Source organism: Aphelocoma coerulescens, chromosome 14, assembly GCF_041296385.1.
Source record: "Aphelocoma coerulescens isolate FSJ_1873_10779 chromosome 14, UR_Acoe_1.0, whole genome shotgun sequence".
In the NCBI taxonomy this organism is placed as follows: domain Eukaryota; kingdom Metazoa; phylum Chordata; class Aves; order Passeriformes; family Corvidae; genus Aphelocoma; species Aphelocoma coerulescens.
Genome location: NC_091028.1, coordinates 3,043,476 through 3,059,720, shown reverse-complemented (window position 1 = coordinate 3,059,720; position 16,245 = coordinate 3,043,476). Strand labels below are relative to the sequence as shown.

The 16,245-nt window shown below is 41.9% G+C and overlaps 1 protein-coding gene across 7 annotated transcripts in view; it reads right to left on the bottom strand.

Moving 5' to 3' along the window:
• The window catches only part of CREBBP (CREB binding protein), a 95,298-nt gene that overhangs the window by 7,429 nt on the left and 71,624 nt on the right, over positions 1-16,245 (bottom strand). For 5 of the 7 annotated variants that reach the window (XM_069029401.1, XM_069029407.1, XM_069029402.1 and 2 more), the window contains 9 exons: positions 11,565-11,675; positions 10,797-10,853; positions 9,494-9,571; positions 8,941-9,008; positions 4,605-4,755; positions 3,693-3,839; positions 3,196-3,309; positions 2,602-2,767; positions 1,487-1,654 (listed from right to left, as the gene is read on the bottom strand). In XM_069029401.1, coding sequence (XP_068885502.1) covers positions 1,487-1,654; positions 2,602-2,767; positions 3,196-3,309; positions 3,693-3,839; positions 4,605-4,755; positions 8,941-9,008; positions 9,494-9,571; positions 10,797-10,853; positions 11,565-11,675 — 1,060 coding nt within the window. The remainder of the gene's footprint in view (positions 1-1,486; positions 1,655-2,601; positions 2,768-3,195; positions 3,310-3,692; positions 3,840-4,604; positions 4,756-8,940; positions 9,009-9,493; positions 9,572-10,796; positions 10,854-11,564; positions 11,676-16,245) is intronic. The other 2 variants (XM_069029403.1, XM_069029405.1) reach the window with 1 other exon arrangement.

Sequence of the window (16,245 nt, the reverse complement as noted above, 5' to 3'; positions counted from 1 at the left end):
ACAGATTCTGTGCCACTCCAGTACCAAGATCCACGTGGTGCTTGTACCCATGGAGATCCCCATTGCTGGGCAGTTTCCTCCATGAAGTGACCCAGTTTAGGTGTCTGCATTGGGGAAGTTCTCATGCTTTTAAATGTGCTCCTTCTCCTGAACCAAGTGGCAAAGACCCCACTGTCCCATGCTTGGATGACACCTCAGCAACCCAGGTGCAGGTTTTGTCCCCCTGCTGCCCAGGCATTAAGTGGGAGCACAGGGATGTTCCCAGCCAAGGCTGCATCATCTTATTTTAGGCCACAACTTGTCTGAGTTCACAGTTAATTGCTCTGGGCTTTTTCAAACACCTTTTTTCCCCTCCTAGATGCAGAATAAATGCTCACACCAGTGTATTCCCTGATTTACTGGAAGAGAACCTGTTAGCAAGAGAGGGCTGCAGCCTAATTCCAAGGCTTGTCTTCCACTTCTTTTTATACAGCAGTGTTTGTTGAACTATCTCATTATTCAAAGTTACATTCAGAAGGAACAAAGTGAAAGCTTTTTGTAACTCTTGGTTCCATGAAAACATAGCCACAAACTGTATTAACTTTGAAAGAGCTGCTAAGGTTTAACCAGAAGGAACTTTGTGACATCACAAAATTGATGGATTAAGGTCCATCCCTCCACATCAATCCCATGTAACACAGACTGAAGGCAAACAGTCACAGCACCTAAGCTGAAGGGGGGCTTTTCCCAGGTAAAGCTTTTGATTCTACCTCAATCTGTGAGACTTCAGATATTCCTACAACATTTATTTTCAAAACACCTTGCTGCAAATCTCAAGTAAAAGGGAGAGTACAAAAGTACTGAGACCATTTGGTTGCAGATAAAATCAAGATAGAAATAAAAATGAATGATAATATTCTGTCCAGGGCCCTGAAAAACCTGGTTTTTGGGGTTTGTTTTTTTTTTTTTTTTGGCTTGGTTGGTTTTTATAGACAGAGAATGTTGGTGAAGGAACAGCACCATCAGGATCAACATTTCCCACCAACGCAAAGCCTGCAATAAACACTTTTAAATTTCAGCCCTTTACTGTTGCAAATGACTACAAGTACCTGTGCTTAAATAACAGCCACATTTCATTCAGCTTTGAAAAATCCAGCACCTTTCAAAATGCAAATACTGGAGGTGCTTTGCAGAGGTGTGAACCAGAAGCTCAGCCAAATGACTGTAAGCAAATGTAGCGTGGCAAAAGCAGCTTAACACATTTCTCTGAGAAGAGAGATGCTGAACTGACATAAGTGACTTCTGAGTCTGTTAAAAAAACCCAAACCAAACCATCACTAGATTTGTTAACCAAGAAGAAAAACAGAAATGCAGTTAAAGGGCCCCCTGATTTCACGTCTGCTGTAAATGACCTTTTCTAGTTTACTGGATGTGACCTCTCTGAATTAAAGCATTAATTATCAGCTTTGTGAGCCAAGGGAAAATACAGCCCATAAAGCTAACCCACCTCTGTTGTTTCACTAGCTGCAGTGCTCTCCTCCTTCTTCCTCTCCTCCTCCTCCTGCTCCAACTCCTTAATGCTTTCCTCCAGCACGTTGGGCCAGAAATCACCTTCAAAGTAAGGCAGCTCCTTGGCACTGGTCAGCCTGTCCTCGGTTGCTTGTTTGAAGATGTCCTGTTGAGCACATCACACCAGAGCAGGAATAAATAAATGAAGATCACTTAAGAGAGGGAGAGGAGAACCAGAGACATGACCCAGAGCTGCACTGAACAGCTGGGCCTCACTCACAGCCCTGGGCTGCTCCTGCCAGGTCTCCTTTTCTGGGGGCAGCCCCAGATGCAGCCTGGCAATACAGGCACAGCCCCCCTCCCTGTTCCATCTGAGGGTCAGTGGTGAGGCTCTCCTGATCCCCATCATGCTATCAGTTCATGTTCCTGACATAATGGGAGATACCAAGATGCCCCTGGAAAATGCAAGAAACCCCTCCCTGGTTTCAAAACCCCCTTATCAGGAGACCCAGATTTCCCAGCTCTTTGCTACACCGATGACAAGGCTTGTTACATAGAGGCTGTTGCTACTCCACACATTTAGTAACTGTCAGCTGCCATCAAAACATCTTTTTTTTCCAGCACTGTCACTACCATTAAGGAATTCTTGTAAATTTTAGCATGAAAGGAGTGGCAAATGCTCCCTTTGCCACCTTCTACTTATTTCCTTGGGTACGTGTGGTATTCTCCAGTTATGAAAACCATTCTTGTCATAAGGAGCTCTTTTATTTCACACTAGTGGGGTTCAGCATTCCACCTGCTCCTCCAGAATCTCCAGAAACAAACAGCTTCTATAAACCTTGACAAGCTCCATATTTCCTTGCCTAGAAAAGGCAGTGAAAGAAAAATATACAAAGGCAGGTTCTTGCAGATTTCCCTTCATGCAGACATCAAATCTAAGGAATTTTCAGTCTGAAAGGCAGAACCTCAAGAAAATATAAGAAAATGAAGACACTGGCTGAGAATAAACCCTTGTACGACATTACCCAACTTTTCAGGTGTTCTGAAACAACAGCAGCTCCCTTCAGATGAAAATACCATAAAAATGAAATCAGAAATTAAACAGTAACAAACCTTGTAGTCATGAATGATTCTCTCAGCAAATGCCTTGTCCAGCATCTTCTTATACCATTCTTGCAAACGTTTGGGTTTGGGTATTTTCTGGTCAGGTGGGTGGCAATGGAAGATGTAATCATCTCCTTCACTGGGGGGACAGGCCCAGATGTGTCCTGTCACATACCTGTGTCACACACAACAAACAACACCTGTGACTGCCACCAGAAAACTAACTCAAACCTAGTTATCAATTCAGACCTCTGGCTTTATTTTTTAAATTTAAAAAAAAATTTTTTCTTTGTAGCAAAGATGCTGAAGCAATAACCTGGATTTTGACAAGAGATAAGGTCAGGGATATAATAATGAAGCTTAAACATCAAGTGAACCTCTGATCAAATGAATGATGTGCTGTCAGTTTAGGAATCCCAACAATAAAAACCACCTTAGTGACAAAATCCCAATTTCTCTCTCCACTGCAGAAGAGGCCTTTGCTCCACAAACCTCAGAGAGGTCAGAAGGAAACAGAGACTACCCCAACTACCTACTTGTCACCCAAGATTAAGAAAAAATACTGAAGACCCAGATTGCTTTCTTTCCCAAGATCTCACTCACCCAAGTTTCTTGACGTATTCCAGGTATCCGATGAGGATTTCGTGGTAAACGGCCGTTCGGAGGCAGCGAGGGCGGAAGAAGTGAATACTGTCAAGGTAGGAGATGTACACACGCCTGCAGGGAGAGAGGGGGACACGCTCAGGGCTGGCTGAACGTTGCTTTGTCTACTGAGAGCTGACTTTTACACTAGACAAACATGCAGAAAGACAAATCAATGCTGATGGTATTTTAATGCAGATTTAAGCATCTTAACCTGGTGTAAACAGTCCTCGAAAGCAAAAGAGGGGCAGCATTTTTTTAAGACAGCAAGAATATACATCGAGAGGCAAAATTAAAAGTAGAATCCAAGAAATGTAACATTTTTGTTGTGATATTTGTCTTTCCCTTCAAAGTCCTCTGCAGTCCTACATTTGTGCCACAGAACTGAAATGTATGTCTCAAATGTCTGTGTCTGACATTGACTATCCAGGATTTGGGAAGATGCCCAAGGAGGGTACCTGGTGTTTGGAGGGGGGCAATCCGAGCCATATTCCTGCACGTGCATCCCAAAGAAACACACGTCCACCCCGTCGATCTCCTCGAACGCAAACAGAGCTTTGGTACGGTAAGGGAAGGACTCTGACATCTCACCAGAATCCACAAATCTGCAGGAAAGGGCAACAGGAGAAAAAAAAACCCAAATAAAATGCCAATTATTAAAGCAGTGTCCTACCAGAATGAGGGGGTTATTTTCAACCTTATTTTTAACTCATTAGGAACATTTTTACGCAGGAGTTAGACGGGGTCAGATCAGAGCTGTAGTAAATCAGGGAGTCCTGGTTCCTGTAAATTCATGGAAAGACTGTTTCCATATAGAACACAGGACTGAACAGGCCAGCATTGAGTACACAAATATCCTCAGAGACCACAAGCCTTTAAATAGGTTACAGAGCAGAAAATGTGATGCATTAGTATGAAGTGATGTCACATAAACACAGTCTTTATGAATTTAACCCAAAATACTTCATAGACTAAACCTTTTAAGCTTTTCATTTATAATGAAGCAAATTCAAAATCACTCCTGAAAGCTGAAGTGTTTATAAAAACCCAACAAAATGAAGGAAGAGTAAGGAACAGAATCTCAGCAACTGCTCCAAGCTAAACTATGAATTCTGTAACCAAAATGTGGTCACTCCCAAGATGTAGTGACACAAAGTCCCAGTATTATAAGCAAGGATGTCCCCACTGTCCCCAAAGCAGTCACCACCTTTACATTTTTTAATCTTTCATAATCCTAAACATGCCCAAATTTCAAAAATGTTCAAAGGCATTAAGGCGCAAATTGGCACAATTCTGCAATATCCATGCAAGGAGACTTCAAAATGAAATAAATAAAAAGGATTGCATTCATTATAATTAACAGGACCAACCTGGATTTCATTCCTGGTTTAACTTCTACCGTCTTATCTGAACTTGCTACTACTCTGACAAAGACCTCTCCAGCCTCAGGATGGTTCTGACGCCGCAGGAATTTGTTCACTCTGTCTTCCAAATGGTTCCCTAAACGTGTGGTCTGCAGCCCTGGAAGGGAAGGGGGAGAACACAACCATGGAAATGTTAATACTGGAGCAGTCACTGTTCAGGTCATGGTGTTACTGTGCTCGAGAGCTCTTTCAGCTTCCTTCTCTGCATGGAAGCAGGATTTTTCCCCTTTTGTTTTACCTCCATATGAAAGTTGGATGGTTTTATTTATACAGCCAAAATTAAGAGACACAAACCCATCCGTGCTTTTCCCCCCATGCTTTCCACACCCCATTGTGGCAGCTGAACCCACTGGAGTGGCACAATTACCCCGTAAGTGAACTAACAAAGGCAGCTTTACGTAGCATTTTTCAATTTCAGGCTTATTTTATGAACCCTGCAAATGTTTTCTCTTCCCAACCCCACTCTCTGGCTGGTTGACAGAGATTACATCACTTTACAGATCTGGCTCCATGCCACACCTTTTCAAGCGAAGCAAAGCAAATCAACAGAAATGAAAAGCCTTTTGACTTCAATGGAGATTTCATTGCTTTTGCTTTTCTTTTCAAGAGAGCTTTTGGACTGCAGTTGCAGCAATCTGCACATCAAGGTTAAATAGTTCCTGCCCAGAGATAGAGGTCTTGGGAAGTTCAAGCCCACAGATTGTCCAGATGCCCTCACTCCATCTTTACATTCACAATTGGCTTTTGTGGGGAGGACTGGGTTTGTGGTCTTACAGGATGTGATGGTTTTCAAATAAATCCACACCAAATTACAGAAATCATGATGATTTTGAGTTAAATGAAGAAACCAGAAGGACCCCACTGTTGGGACTTGAAGATTTATGACTATTTCTTTTATCCTGCTGTAGTTATTTTACCACTCATATTTCTACTTCACTTTATGGCCAATCTGCTATCTTTTCCAAAGTGATGGTGTAATCTACAGATCCTCATTTTAATAAAATGCATTTAATTTTCTGCTCTCTGTTACTTCATTTTTCAGTTGATATTTGACTCCTGACACAAGGTCCTTGGTTCTTCCCCGACTCCTGAGCCTGCACACAGAATTCTGCAGTGAAATATCTGTGCTAAAAATTACTTCAGGCTCCAATACTGGGGAAAAAACTCACATATACTCAAAGAACTATCTCACTTTCTGAGGGATTTATACACTTAAAATTTTATTTTATAGAATCAGGGAATGATTTTGGTTGGAAGGGACCTTACAGCCCATCCAGTGCCACCCCTGCCATGGGCAGGGACACCTTCCACTATCCCAGGCTGCTCCAAGCCCTGTCCAACCTGGCCTTGGACACTGCCAGGGATCCAGGGGCAGCCACAGCTGCTCTGGGCACCCTGTGCCAGGGCCTGCCCACCCTCCCAGGGAACAATTCCTTCCCAATATCCCATCCAGCCCTGCCCTCTGGCAGTTTGATTACAATCAGTTTACAGAAATTGCCAAAGGCAGCAATCTCGATTTACACCTTTTAGCTTGTCCCCTTGTCCAGTGAGATTCTGTGGTTATAACCAGCCCAATAGAGTAGAAATATCATTTACCTGGGAGTAATTAATAATTTGAATTAAAAAATTAAATTTAAAGGCAAGTTGAAGTAAAAACACCATGCCCTTTACCAATTCCAACACAGTGAGCCTTTCCCAGGATTTCCTATTCCAACACACTGTATTGGCCTTTCCATATGTAACAGAAGTGGGATGATTTTAAAGGAAATTCACAAATACTTTGAGGGAATTGTTTTGTTCTGTTGATTTCTCTGAAGACAAACAGAAAAAGAAGAAAGGGCTCCATTTCAGCTGATGAGTGGGAACATTTTTAGAAAGCCACTGGAGTTAACTCTACTGTCTTGTTGTGTTTTCATCTTGTCATCTTCCCAATGCTAAGCAACCAAGCTTCCTTCCTTATGCTGCAATGCATTAAAGCTTGAAAACCAACAAATCCAAAAAGACCAGATAAGGAGATAAAAGAAACAGGCAGCATTAAAATTACATGTACTGTAAGGAAAGGATCTGAAAGTTGCATATTTTGATCTATTAGAATGTGAAAGTTGTTTTAGAAAACAGTTGGATTTTGGTTCTTGAACAGTTCTCACATATGCACCTTTAATAAAAGCTCAAAGTTCAGTGGAAACTGCAGTGAAAACCTGAAAAAAGGCATCCAAACTGCTGAGAAGAAACCTCCAGCACAGGTCTGTGACAGCAGCAATGGCCAGAGCTTTGTTAGTGGATGAGTAATTGGATAGAGAGGAAGAAACTCCAACTTTATGCCTACTGTGACTTCTTGTCAGGAAGCTACTTTGGGTGACTTATTTGTCAGGATATCTTTTGTCTTTGAACCCCTCTGCACTGGCTACTGGTGAGGTCATATTTGTAGATTTTCTTAGCAAAATAAATACTTCAAAAGTTCAGGGCTTCACAGCAGAACCCAGCTGCACCCTGGTTCTATTTGGCAGGCTGTCAGTTAAGATAACCAATTTTACTCACTACACATTAGAAATATGGATGTTCCATAAGAGCTGAGGGATGTGCTTGTCTTGGTTATCAGCAGTTGTGCCATCATGCTTGAAAGAGTGGAGAATTATTGATGGTAACTTGAGCAGTAAATGTTTTTTTTTTAAGAAGAGGGAACATGTTAATGTTTCAAACTTTCACTGCTTAGGTTTGTTTTCAGGTCAGCAGCAAGACCAAGGTTTTGATGACAAGAACAGACTTTCCTTTCCCTTCCCTGCTCTTGCATTCCCACCAGAGCACTGTTAAAGAAAGCTGATCACCAGAGCCGAGCCCACCAGGGGATTACAGCTGGCATCAGGACTCAGATCCTTGTGGGAGAAAGACAAGACAGCCAAACAGCAAGGAAAAGGAGAGGGAGAAGGAAGAAAGGAAAAAAAGCACCATTATTTCCCTGTCCAGAACAGAATGGTTACCTTGGACTAAATGGCTGGTTACTCAAACTTTTACCACTGTCACAGAACAACTGCGGGTATCCGGGGAACTGCACACTTGTTTTAAGGAAATTTACATCAATACCCACTGTAAAGTCAGCACACAACAGAAGAGACATCCACTTAAAATGGGTTTCTAAAACTACAGTTGGATTTCATCATTTTATTAATGTTCTCCGCCAATTTTAATCTGTCTTTAATGAGACTAATTTAGGCCACTTTAACAAAACTCTCTTGAGTGCATCAGGTTCCTCCAGAGACTGCTCTGATTACTGGAACCCACCATGCCTCACACAACATCATCACCTGCAAATTACCCCTTTCACATCTCTTGTTACACAATCAACCACACATGAGGTTAACAAGAAACCACACTTTTAATGCAAAACCTTGCCTTTATCCCAGTTTGGAAGATTCAGGCTTGTGCAGGCACAGCATCACCCAGTAATGCCCAGAACTTCTAAGGATCGAGGAAGCACAAGGGAGGAATGAAGTGACCCTGCAAGTTCTGCTTGTTCAGGTGCCTGGATCACCCTCTTGGTGTCTTACACTCACTTTATTTTTCTGCTCTCTGCTCTGACTCTGCATTTCCAACACCAGCCCCTTCTCTTCCCCCACCAAACCTCCATGAATAAAAATGTCCCAATTATGTTCCCTGATGTCAAATGCCTGCACAGAGCCCTGTGTAAAGATTATGGAGACTGAGACAACTTGACCTGGCATCTCCTGAGCCTCTCTTTAGTGCCCATTTCTACAAGACTATGGCAATGGTTACTGCCAAGAGCACCCAGTGGAATGAGTTACTCAGTTCTTACCCCACCACCTGTTCTGGAGGCAAGAAAAGCTCTTCCAAGTCTTTGGTGCTTGGCAGCAGCACCTGAACTGCAGCACCATTCCTTACTACAGGTTATTGGGAGGGCACAGAGGTGACAATCATTTTACTACAGTTCCAACACTACATGGAAACCTGGCTAAATGTAGCCAGAAAAGCACACACAGCCCTGTGCTCTTTCTGTTCTATTTGTCCCTCTTTTTGCTTTTTAACCCTAGAAGAATAAGGACAAAGACATCAAACACCTCAAGCAGCAACAAGACTGACCACAAACACATAAACAGCGGGGCTTTAAAATGTTGATTAAAATTCGACAGCCTCAGGCTATGCTGCTCCCCATTTTGCAAATGTTCCTGTGCTCTGTCATAACAACACAAAGTCTCAATCAAAAACCCATTAGGGGTGGCAGGGAGGAGATGAATGTTGAAGATAAAAACAGAAATACCAAACTCACTTTTAGCACTGAATTTGTTTTCTTTGCGTGTTCTACCAGTTTTCTTCAGACAATTATCACAGACAAACCTATTGAGGAAAAAAAAAGCCAAAAATTTAGCATAAACCCATTATTGGTGAGCTTAAACCCAATGCTTGAACATGTAATTTAAATGTCAGAGTACAATATATTTTTCTCTGGCTTTGAACAGCTTATATCACTCAATTTTTGAGGGACTGAAAGCCTTTATGAGCTGGTTTAACTCTGCCAAGTAGTTACACCTGCATTTATGTTCTGTGCACACAAACTCCCCTCCAGCCAGCTGCCCTTGAGAGTTAGAAAGAAATCACACCAATCTGTGTGGATGAATATACACATTTTCATCTGAATATACTGAAATAAGACCCCAAACGCCAAAAAAAGGATTTTATTTAGAAATGCTTGGTCCCTTTGTACCCAGTTCTTTAAAAGGCTGTGGCCACATATTAAAGAACAAAGGCAGAAAATCTTTAATTACATAAACTACATCAGTGTCATTACACAAGGGGTAAAAAAACTAACAAACATCTCTTACCCTGAAGGCCAAATAATATCATAATGTAACACACAAATCTGGTGCATCTTCCGACCACATTCTTTGCAGTCAACAAACCTGAGGAGAAAAAACCAGCAGCAAATCACTTTTGGTGTTAGGTAAGTAATTTTCCAGAATTCAGCATGAAAGAAGGACTTGCCAATCCTCTGCTAAGAACTGAATCAACTTCACCAGCCCAATTTATGTCTAAGTTAAAAAAATACTCAGAATAGATTCAGATGAACATCTATCAATCCACGTGCAAGTTATATATGTACATCTACACGTATATATAAATTGCAAAATGTGCTGGTTTAAAAATCTGAAATGGGCTGTCATGCACAACTTTTTCTGGATCTTTTCTATCCTTTTCTAAGCAGAGCCCTGAATTTTCCCAGCTTCACAGAATCCTCAACAATACCTCCACAGATTTAATTCTGAATTGCTGCAACAACCACAAGCTGAATAAATGGCTGCTCAACTTACTGTAAATGTAAGGACTAGTCATTCATGAACCACCCTGCCAAAAAAACATGTATTAACTTGTCTTTGCCTGCATGACTCTGCTGTAGTCTTGTTTTTATCTTTTGTTTTCTGGTCAAAATAGTATGTCAGAATTCTTTTTTTGGATGGGAAAACTGTTAGAGGTTTTCCCAGTCCAGAGTGCAACACAGGTTGAGAAGCCAAATGCACTGGGGTCTATCTCAGTCCACCCTTCCAGGTCTGGGGAGGAGCTCTATTTAGTATTTGCCAAGATAAGCAAAGGAATCAAAATGTGTTGTGTCTCAAACTGCCTGAGGACATGGAGCAGGATGACAAAATCCCACTGCAGGGAAAGCAACCCTGTGCTCCTGAGGAGAAGTTCAGCTGGGCTCTCCCTGAACCTCCCAAGGGTAACACACGGTGCTTTGGCCTTTGGGTGGGCTCAGCACTCAGTGAAGAGAAAAATGTGGTTTAGAACCACTAGAGGAAAATGCAGAAGAGCCCGAGGTAAAAGGCTCTGGAGGAGGGAGGACCATTCCCAGCCCTGTGCAGAGCCTGGCAGGGCACACCCTTGGAATTACCCAAATATCAGAACTAGGAAGTGTCTGTGGAACAGGCTCCCGTGTTCCTCTGGGTATCAAAACAGACATCAACTTTGGATGTTGGGCCATGAATTTTAGGGCAAGATTCTGCAGTCTGTTTGGGCAGGGATGGGGGAACAGAAGAGTTCTTTACTCCCTGCCCCATTTCTGCCCTGCTGGCTCAAGGACAAGTGGAAGCAGTGAGATTATGGGAAGAAAAGCAACAGCCTGGTACTTACGGCTCTGGATCCAGGGTATCGTTTTTCTTCTTTTCAAACTGATCCTTAGAGATGGTTCTAGAGACAAAGAGTTAAAACTCAGTAGCACCCTTACATCAGAGGCTCAGACAATATCATGCTTTGCTGAATTGCAGCAAACCTCAAGTCTGAAGAAAGCACCTCAATATTTATTTTCTGGTCAGAGCAAGCAGTTCAGTTCATTTTATTTTAAGCTACAGAAAATATTTTTCCCATTTCATTTTCTGTGTAAATTAAAAGCAAGAGATACCCAAGTCTACACATAAAATTAAAATCATAAAGAACAAGGGAAGCTAATGTCAGTAAAGCAGCCACCTTCCAAACCACCTCATGTACCTCAAATCTGATTTTTCTGGCCAGGTTAAAGGCAAGCCTTTGGTTTTAGAAACATAAGCTGTGCTTCAAAAGGTGAGATACCAGAATTAGATGGAAGTTTTCCATTAGAAAAGGTGATGGATTAGTGACATTTATTGACACAGCTTCCACTGCTCCCCTCCAAGCACATTATCCAGGGTCTGCCACCCCCTGGAAAGGGCAGCTCAGCTGGACACAGGCAGCAGTGCTGGGCAGAGTAACAGACCCAACAAAGCAACAGCTCTTAATCCTGTCCCTATAAATCTCCTGTTAGGAAGGAACAAGGCATTTTCTCCCCAAATACCACCACAAGTTTTTGGGTTTTACTTCCAAACCAGGACACCCTCCCCCACCCCCATTCCAAAAGTCAGGATGCGAGGAAAGGAAGCGACTTACGTTTGAGGCTGGGAAGGGTCATCACCCAGGGTGACATTCTCCCCCTGGATTTCAGTGAAACACTTCTCACAGAAGTGATACCTGTCAGCAAGAAGGCCATATTTGGGTGAGCTGGTCCAGCACAAACACAGCCACCCAAGCACGGAGCCACCAACCAGGGCAGGGCAGATCACCAGGACCACGACGGAAGGGGGGACGTTGTTGGTTGATTGATGGGTCAGTGTGGACAATGAGGAGGCACAGAGGGAGGGGAGGGCAGGATTAGAGAACAGGGGAGGGAACAAACAGCACAGACGTAAGAGGTAAGACGCAAACACCAAGACAACACAGAGCAGAAAGCCAAGGCAAAGCACAGATTAGCATTCGGTCTCATTTCACACATCGTAACAAGTGTTGGGCCTCACATTCCAAATTCGGGGAGGATTCATGGAGTAGCCACCAAGAGCTACATTTGTATAGGCTTCAAATTTAAGAATTTGGATTTGATTTGCATTGCTCAGGGGGAAAAAAATACTTTTTGATTCCAGGCTTACGACTGATTGAGTTTCCTTCGGGTAAAAAGGAGCCTGTCAACAAGCTTAAAGGACACATTTATTACAGATTTAAGTAATTAGGAAAAATGCTGAAAGCATTTACTGATTCCAAGTCAAAACTGCAAAAGCAGAAACACTTGAAATTGAAAAAAAAAATCTATAAAAACATTAAATTCAAAATTTGACTCTAAGATTAAATGTGACCAATTGCTCAGCTAATATACTTTCATATAAATGAAACCAAATCCATACTCCAGACAAACATTTAACAGAAATGCAATTATGGGTCAGAGTTTCCAGCCATTTATCTATATAAATACAATATATGTATATATGTGAACAACATGAAATATTGTACATACATACAATATATTTATCAGGTACATTAAAGATGTGGAATTAATTAAGCTTTACAAATTGAGTATGAGGCTAGGTACAATTTTTGGTCACCAGACCAAGAGCCAATCCAATTCATACTCAGCAAAAACAGTTCTGCAGTTTACCAAACCAAGCTGAGTAAATTGGAATACAACTCTATGAAAATACAATCTGCATTTGAAAAAAGAAAATAAAATCAGTTACATGGATTTGGGGTGGGGGGGGCTGGTGGGTTTTTTGTTTCTTTGTTTGGGGTTTTTTTGTTTATTTCAGATGAACTGGAACCAAAGTTGTCAGAGTCACAAAAAAAAAAAATTAAAAAAGGAGGCTAAATGTTTGGAAAGGATATGAATTCACACATGAACAAAGGTAACAGAGAGGCCACAGCTGTAAAATGCAGGAAGGCCACAAAGGATCATCAAAATAAAGGAGCTTTATGGAGAGTGAGAGAGTGGAAGCAGCGATGGCAGCACAGAACAAGGCAGGTTTAGTACTCAAACACCAGAGCCGTGGGGATGGGGAGTGTCAGAGGCACCAAGGAGACTCAGTGACACAATGAACCAACAACTCAAGGATGGAGATTGATCAGTGTGGCAGCTCTGCCCCTTCACACACACCCTCAGACACCTGAACTATGGCAATCCAGGAGAGATCTCCCAGGCTGTGCTGTCCTGGAGACAACAACAGGCACTGGCAGGCACCTATGGAATGGGATGGATCAGAATTTCCTGGTGGGACACACTGGGGCCATCCCAGCTCTGGGCAGGGAAGATGCCCCACGAGCCCTCCCTGGGCTGGAGCCAGCGCTGAGTCCCCACAGCACAGCTCAGGAGCCTGGAAACTCCTGTGGGCTCTGCCAGCTGGGCCTGGCTTTAGGAGCTGCTCTGGCAGCCAGGAGCCAGAACTGCAGCAGCAGCGAGCCCTGCCCGTGCGTGGGACTGGCTCGGAGGGGAAGGGCTGGTTTGTTCCAGTTAATCCAACCACGCTGACACTGCCAGGACTGCCAGCCTACCCCCACTTAAACTGCACCCAGCTCCTAGGGCAGCTCCACTGGGATTACACACATTGCCCTCCCAAGGAAAACCAGGCTTTGGGAGCTGAGAATGCAACAGAGCAAGGCCAGGAGAAAAACAAATGTATTCCATGAATTTGTTATCATTGGGGATGATAAATACCTTGTGGTTATTAGGGAGGAGGGTTTCAGGAGCGGGTACAGACACTGCACATTTCATTTCCACTGACTTCCCTCGCCCCTCACACCCCACCCCTAAACTGATAACGTAATATCTAATAATTTTTTTAAAAACCCAAACATAAGAGGTGCAGAATTTTATATCCTTTTACACATCATCTGTTTATTTTTTTCCTATAATGTGGTTCTTTAATTTTTTCTTAAATTAAAACCCCCCATCACTAATTATTTTCCTTACTAACACAGTTGCTCATCATTTTAAGAGTCAGATTGGGAAGGACTGAAAGCCAGGAGGACCCAAATACAGGAGTGTAGCCAGAAAAATCCATGGCCAAGGCTCCTATTAATAATTTGCTACATTTAAACAGTCCCAGAAAAGGTTAATTCTGATCCATTTTCAGAATAATTTATGGGCTTTCAAAGCACTCTAAGATCTAATCCATGATATTAAAATGAGGAAATAAAAACTGAAGTACAGTGAAAATGAATCACCTAAAGATCATGAACATTTATCCATAAAATAACCAAGGTGAAGCAATAGCTGTAACTTATTATGGATATGGACCCTCAGAAACAGAGATTTGCCTTTTGCATGTCACCACAAATATTCAGCAAAACCCAGAGAAAACATACAATATTCTAGTTCCAACAGCCATAGAAACCCCAAAGAATGCACTTATTGCAACATATCAAACATGAAAAGCTTTTCAAATGCAGACTGTTCAGGTGACTCCCGTTTATTAAACAGCAACATTATGGTTCAGTATCAAAGTCCAGAAAATGCTCAATCTCAGCATTAACAGGTGAATCCCCAACTGTAATTAAGTGCAAAGGCAATTCTAAATTAATAACTGGATGGCAGTGCTGACATGAAACACCACTCAGTTTTCTCAACTGCATATTCACACACGAAGCACATTTTCTGAACACTTTAACCTGCATTTCTGCCTTATTATGGAATCTAAACAGCTCTATACCAAATGATTAACTTAATCATTGAACTGTAGTGCCTGAGTTCATTTATTCAGTGGTGCCTAAATAGTCTTAGTTGTAATTTAGTCATGTGACACACTGGACTTTAGGTGCATTCGATTTTGCCTGTTCTGTACACAGAAAAATCAAGAACTTTTGACCAATTAAAGATCTGCTGGAAGCATGGAATTTGTTTTTCACTTATTTAGTACTTGTTTAAGAACATCTAAGATTTGAAGATCAGTGTCACAGGAAATTTGAGTGGTTTAGAGCTGATGAACAGGGGCTTTCTATGCAAAATGGACTATCACTTAACAATACAGTGATTAATCTTTAGAAATACCGTTTTAAAAGCCCCAATCCAAAGCCCCATTCAACACTTCGTTTAGTGGGCCTGAAACAGAAAACCTCAACCCCGCCCCAAACCACAAACCCCTACTCCCTTCTCAAGGCAACTGGATGAGCAGAAATCTATGACTTAAATGGACTTTCACATTTATAATGGGCAGGAAACTGGAATATTACAGCACCCAGTGCAGAAGAACCCTCTGCTCCACCCACCCTGGACTTCTTGCTAGTGACCAGCATTGCCTTCCATGAAATAATCCAAATGATTTAAGACAAACCTAAATTGAGAAGGCAGTTTTGAAAGAAAAATGAGCCCTTCTTCAATTAAATTTGAAGTTACTATTCTTTCCAAATACAGAATGCATAACATGGATGTGGAATGTGAAAAGTATTTTAAATTTTACCAACAGTGATGGTATTTAAGGGTTATTTTTCCCCAATGCCAGTACTGAACTGTGTCTTTAAATACATTTTAATTGCTTTCTCTTCAGCCTGACTTTTCAGAGTCCACAGTGGCTGTATAAAACCTTTTATGAGAGCTCATGAATTTATTCCTGCCTGTCAATACTTTCTGCCTCTCAAAGGGCACCCAAGACCCCCCACACAAGGTGGGATGACACATTTTCCTCTCCCCCACATGGTGCTGCTCCAGCGTGGGGCTCAACAGGCTGAAAGCCTCTCAAGAGCATGTTTGGAGAGCAGGAATGGCCCAAAAAGACGAAATACAAGTGTTAGATATCTGAATTGATTCTGTGACTTCACAGCTGGCAAGGCTTAGAGGCTGCCAAGCCTCTGGAAAGCAATTCATAACTTCCTTTTCCCTGTTTAAAACAAAGCTTTTGTCTCAGCCCATTTGTATTGTGCATTTTATTCAGGGGGGAAGACACACACCATCTAAGAAATCAAAATTAAAGCCAAGTTTTGAGTTTGCTTTGTGATTATAACACTGGTGATTTAAGTGTTAAATGGAAAATTAATTTAACAATTGTTGAATAATAATAGAAATACCAACTCCTAATATTAATTTAAAAATAAGAGAAATTTTAATTTTCACAGCTTCTCATGGAGTCTCTGGGTACTTTTTAATGCTATTTCCAAGCTAATTTAAATAGAATTAAGCACTGACTAGAAAGGGGAAACATAAGTCTTGTAATCAATCACTGTACCCTTTACTTGGCAAATTCTGGCACTGACTTGAAAACAAACCTGCATATTTTCACAATTTTCCCAGAAGAAGGTAGCAGGATTTCCCAGTGCC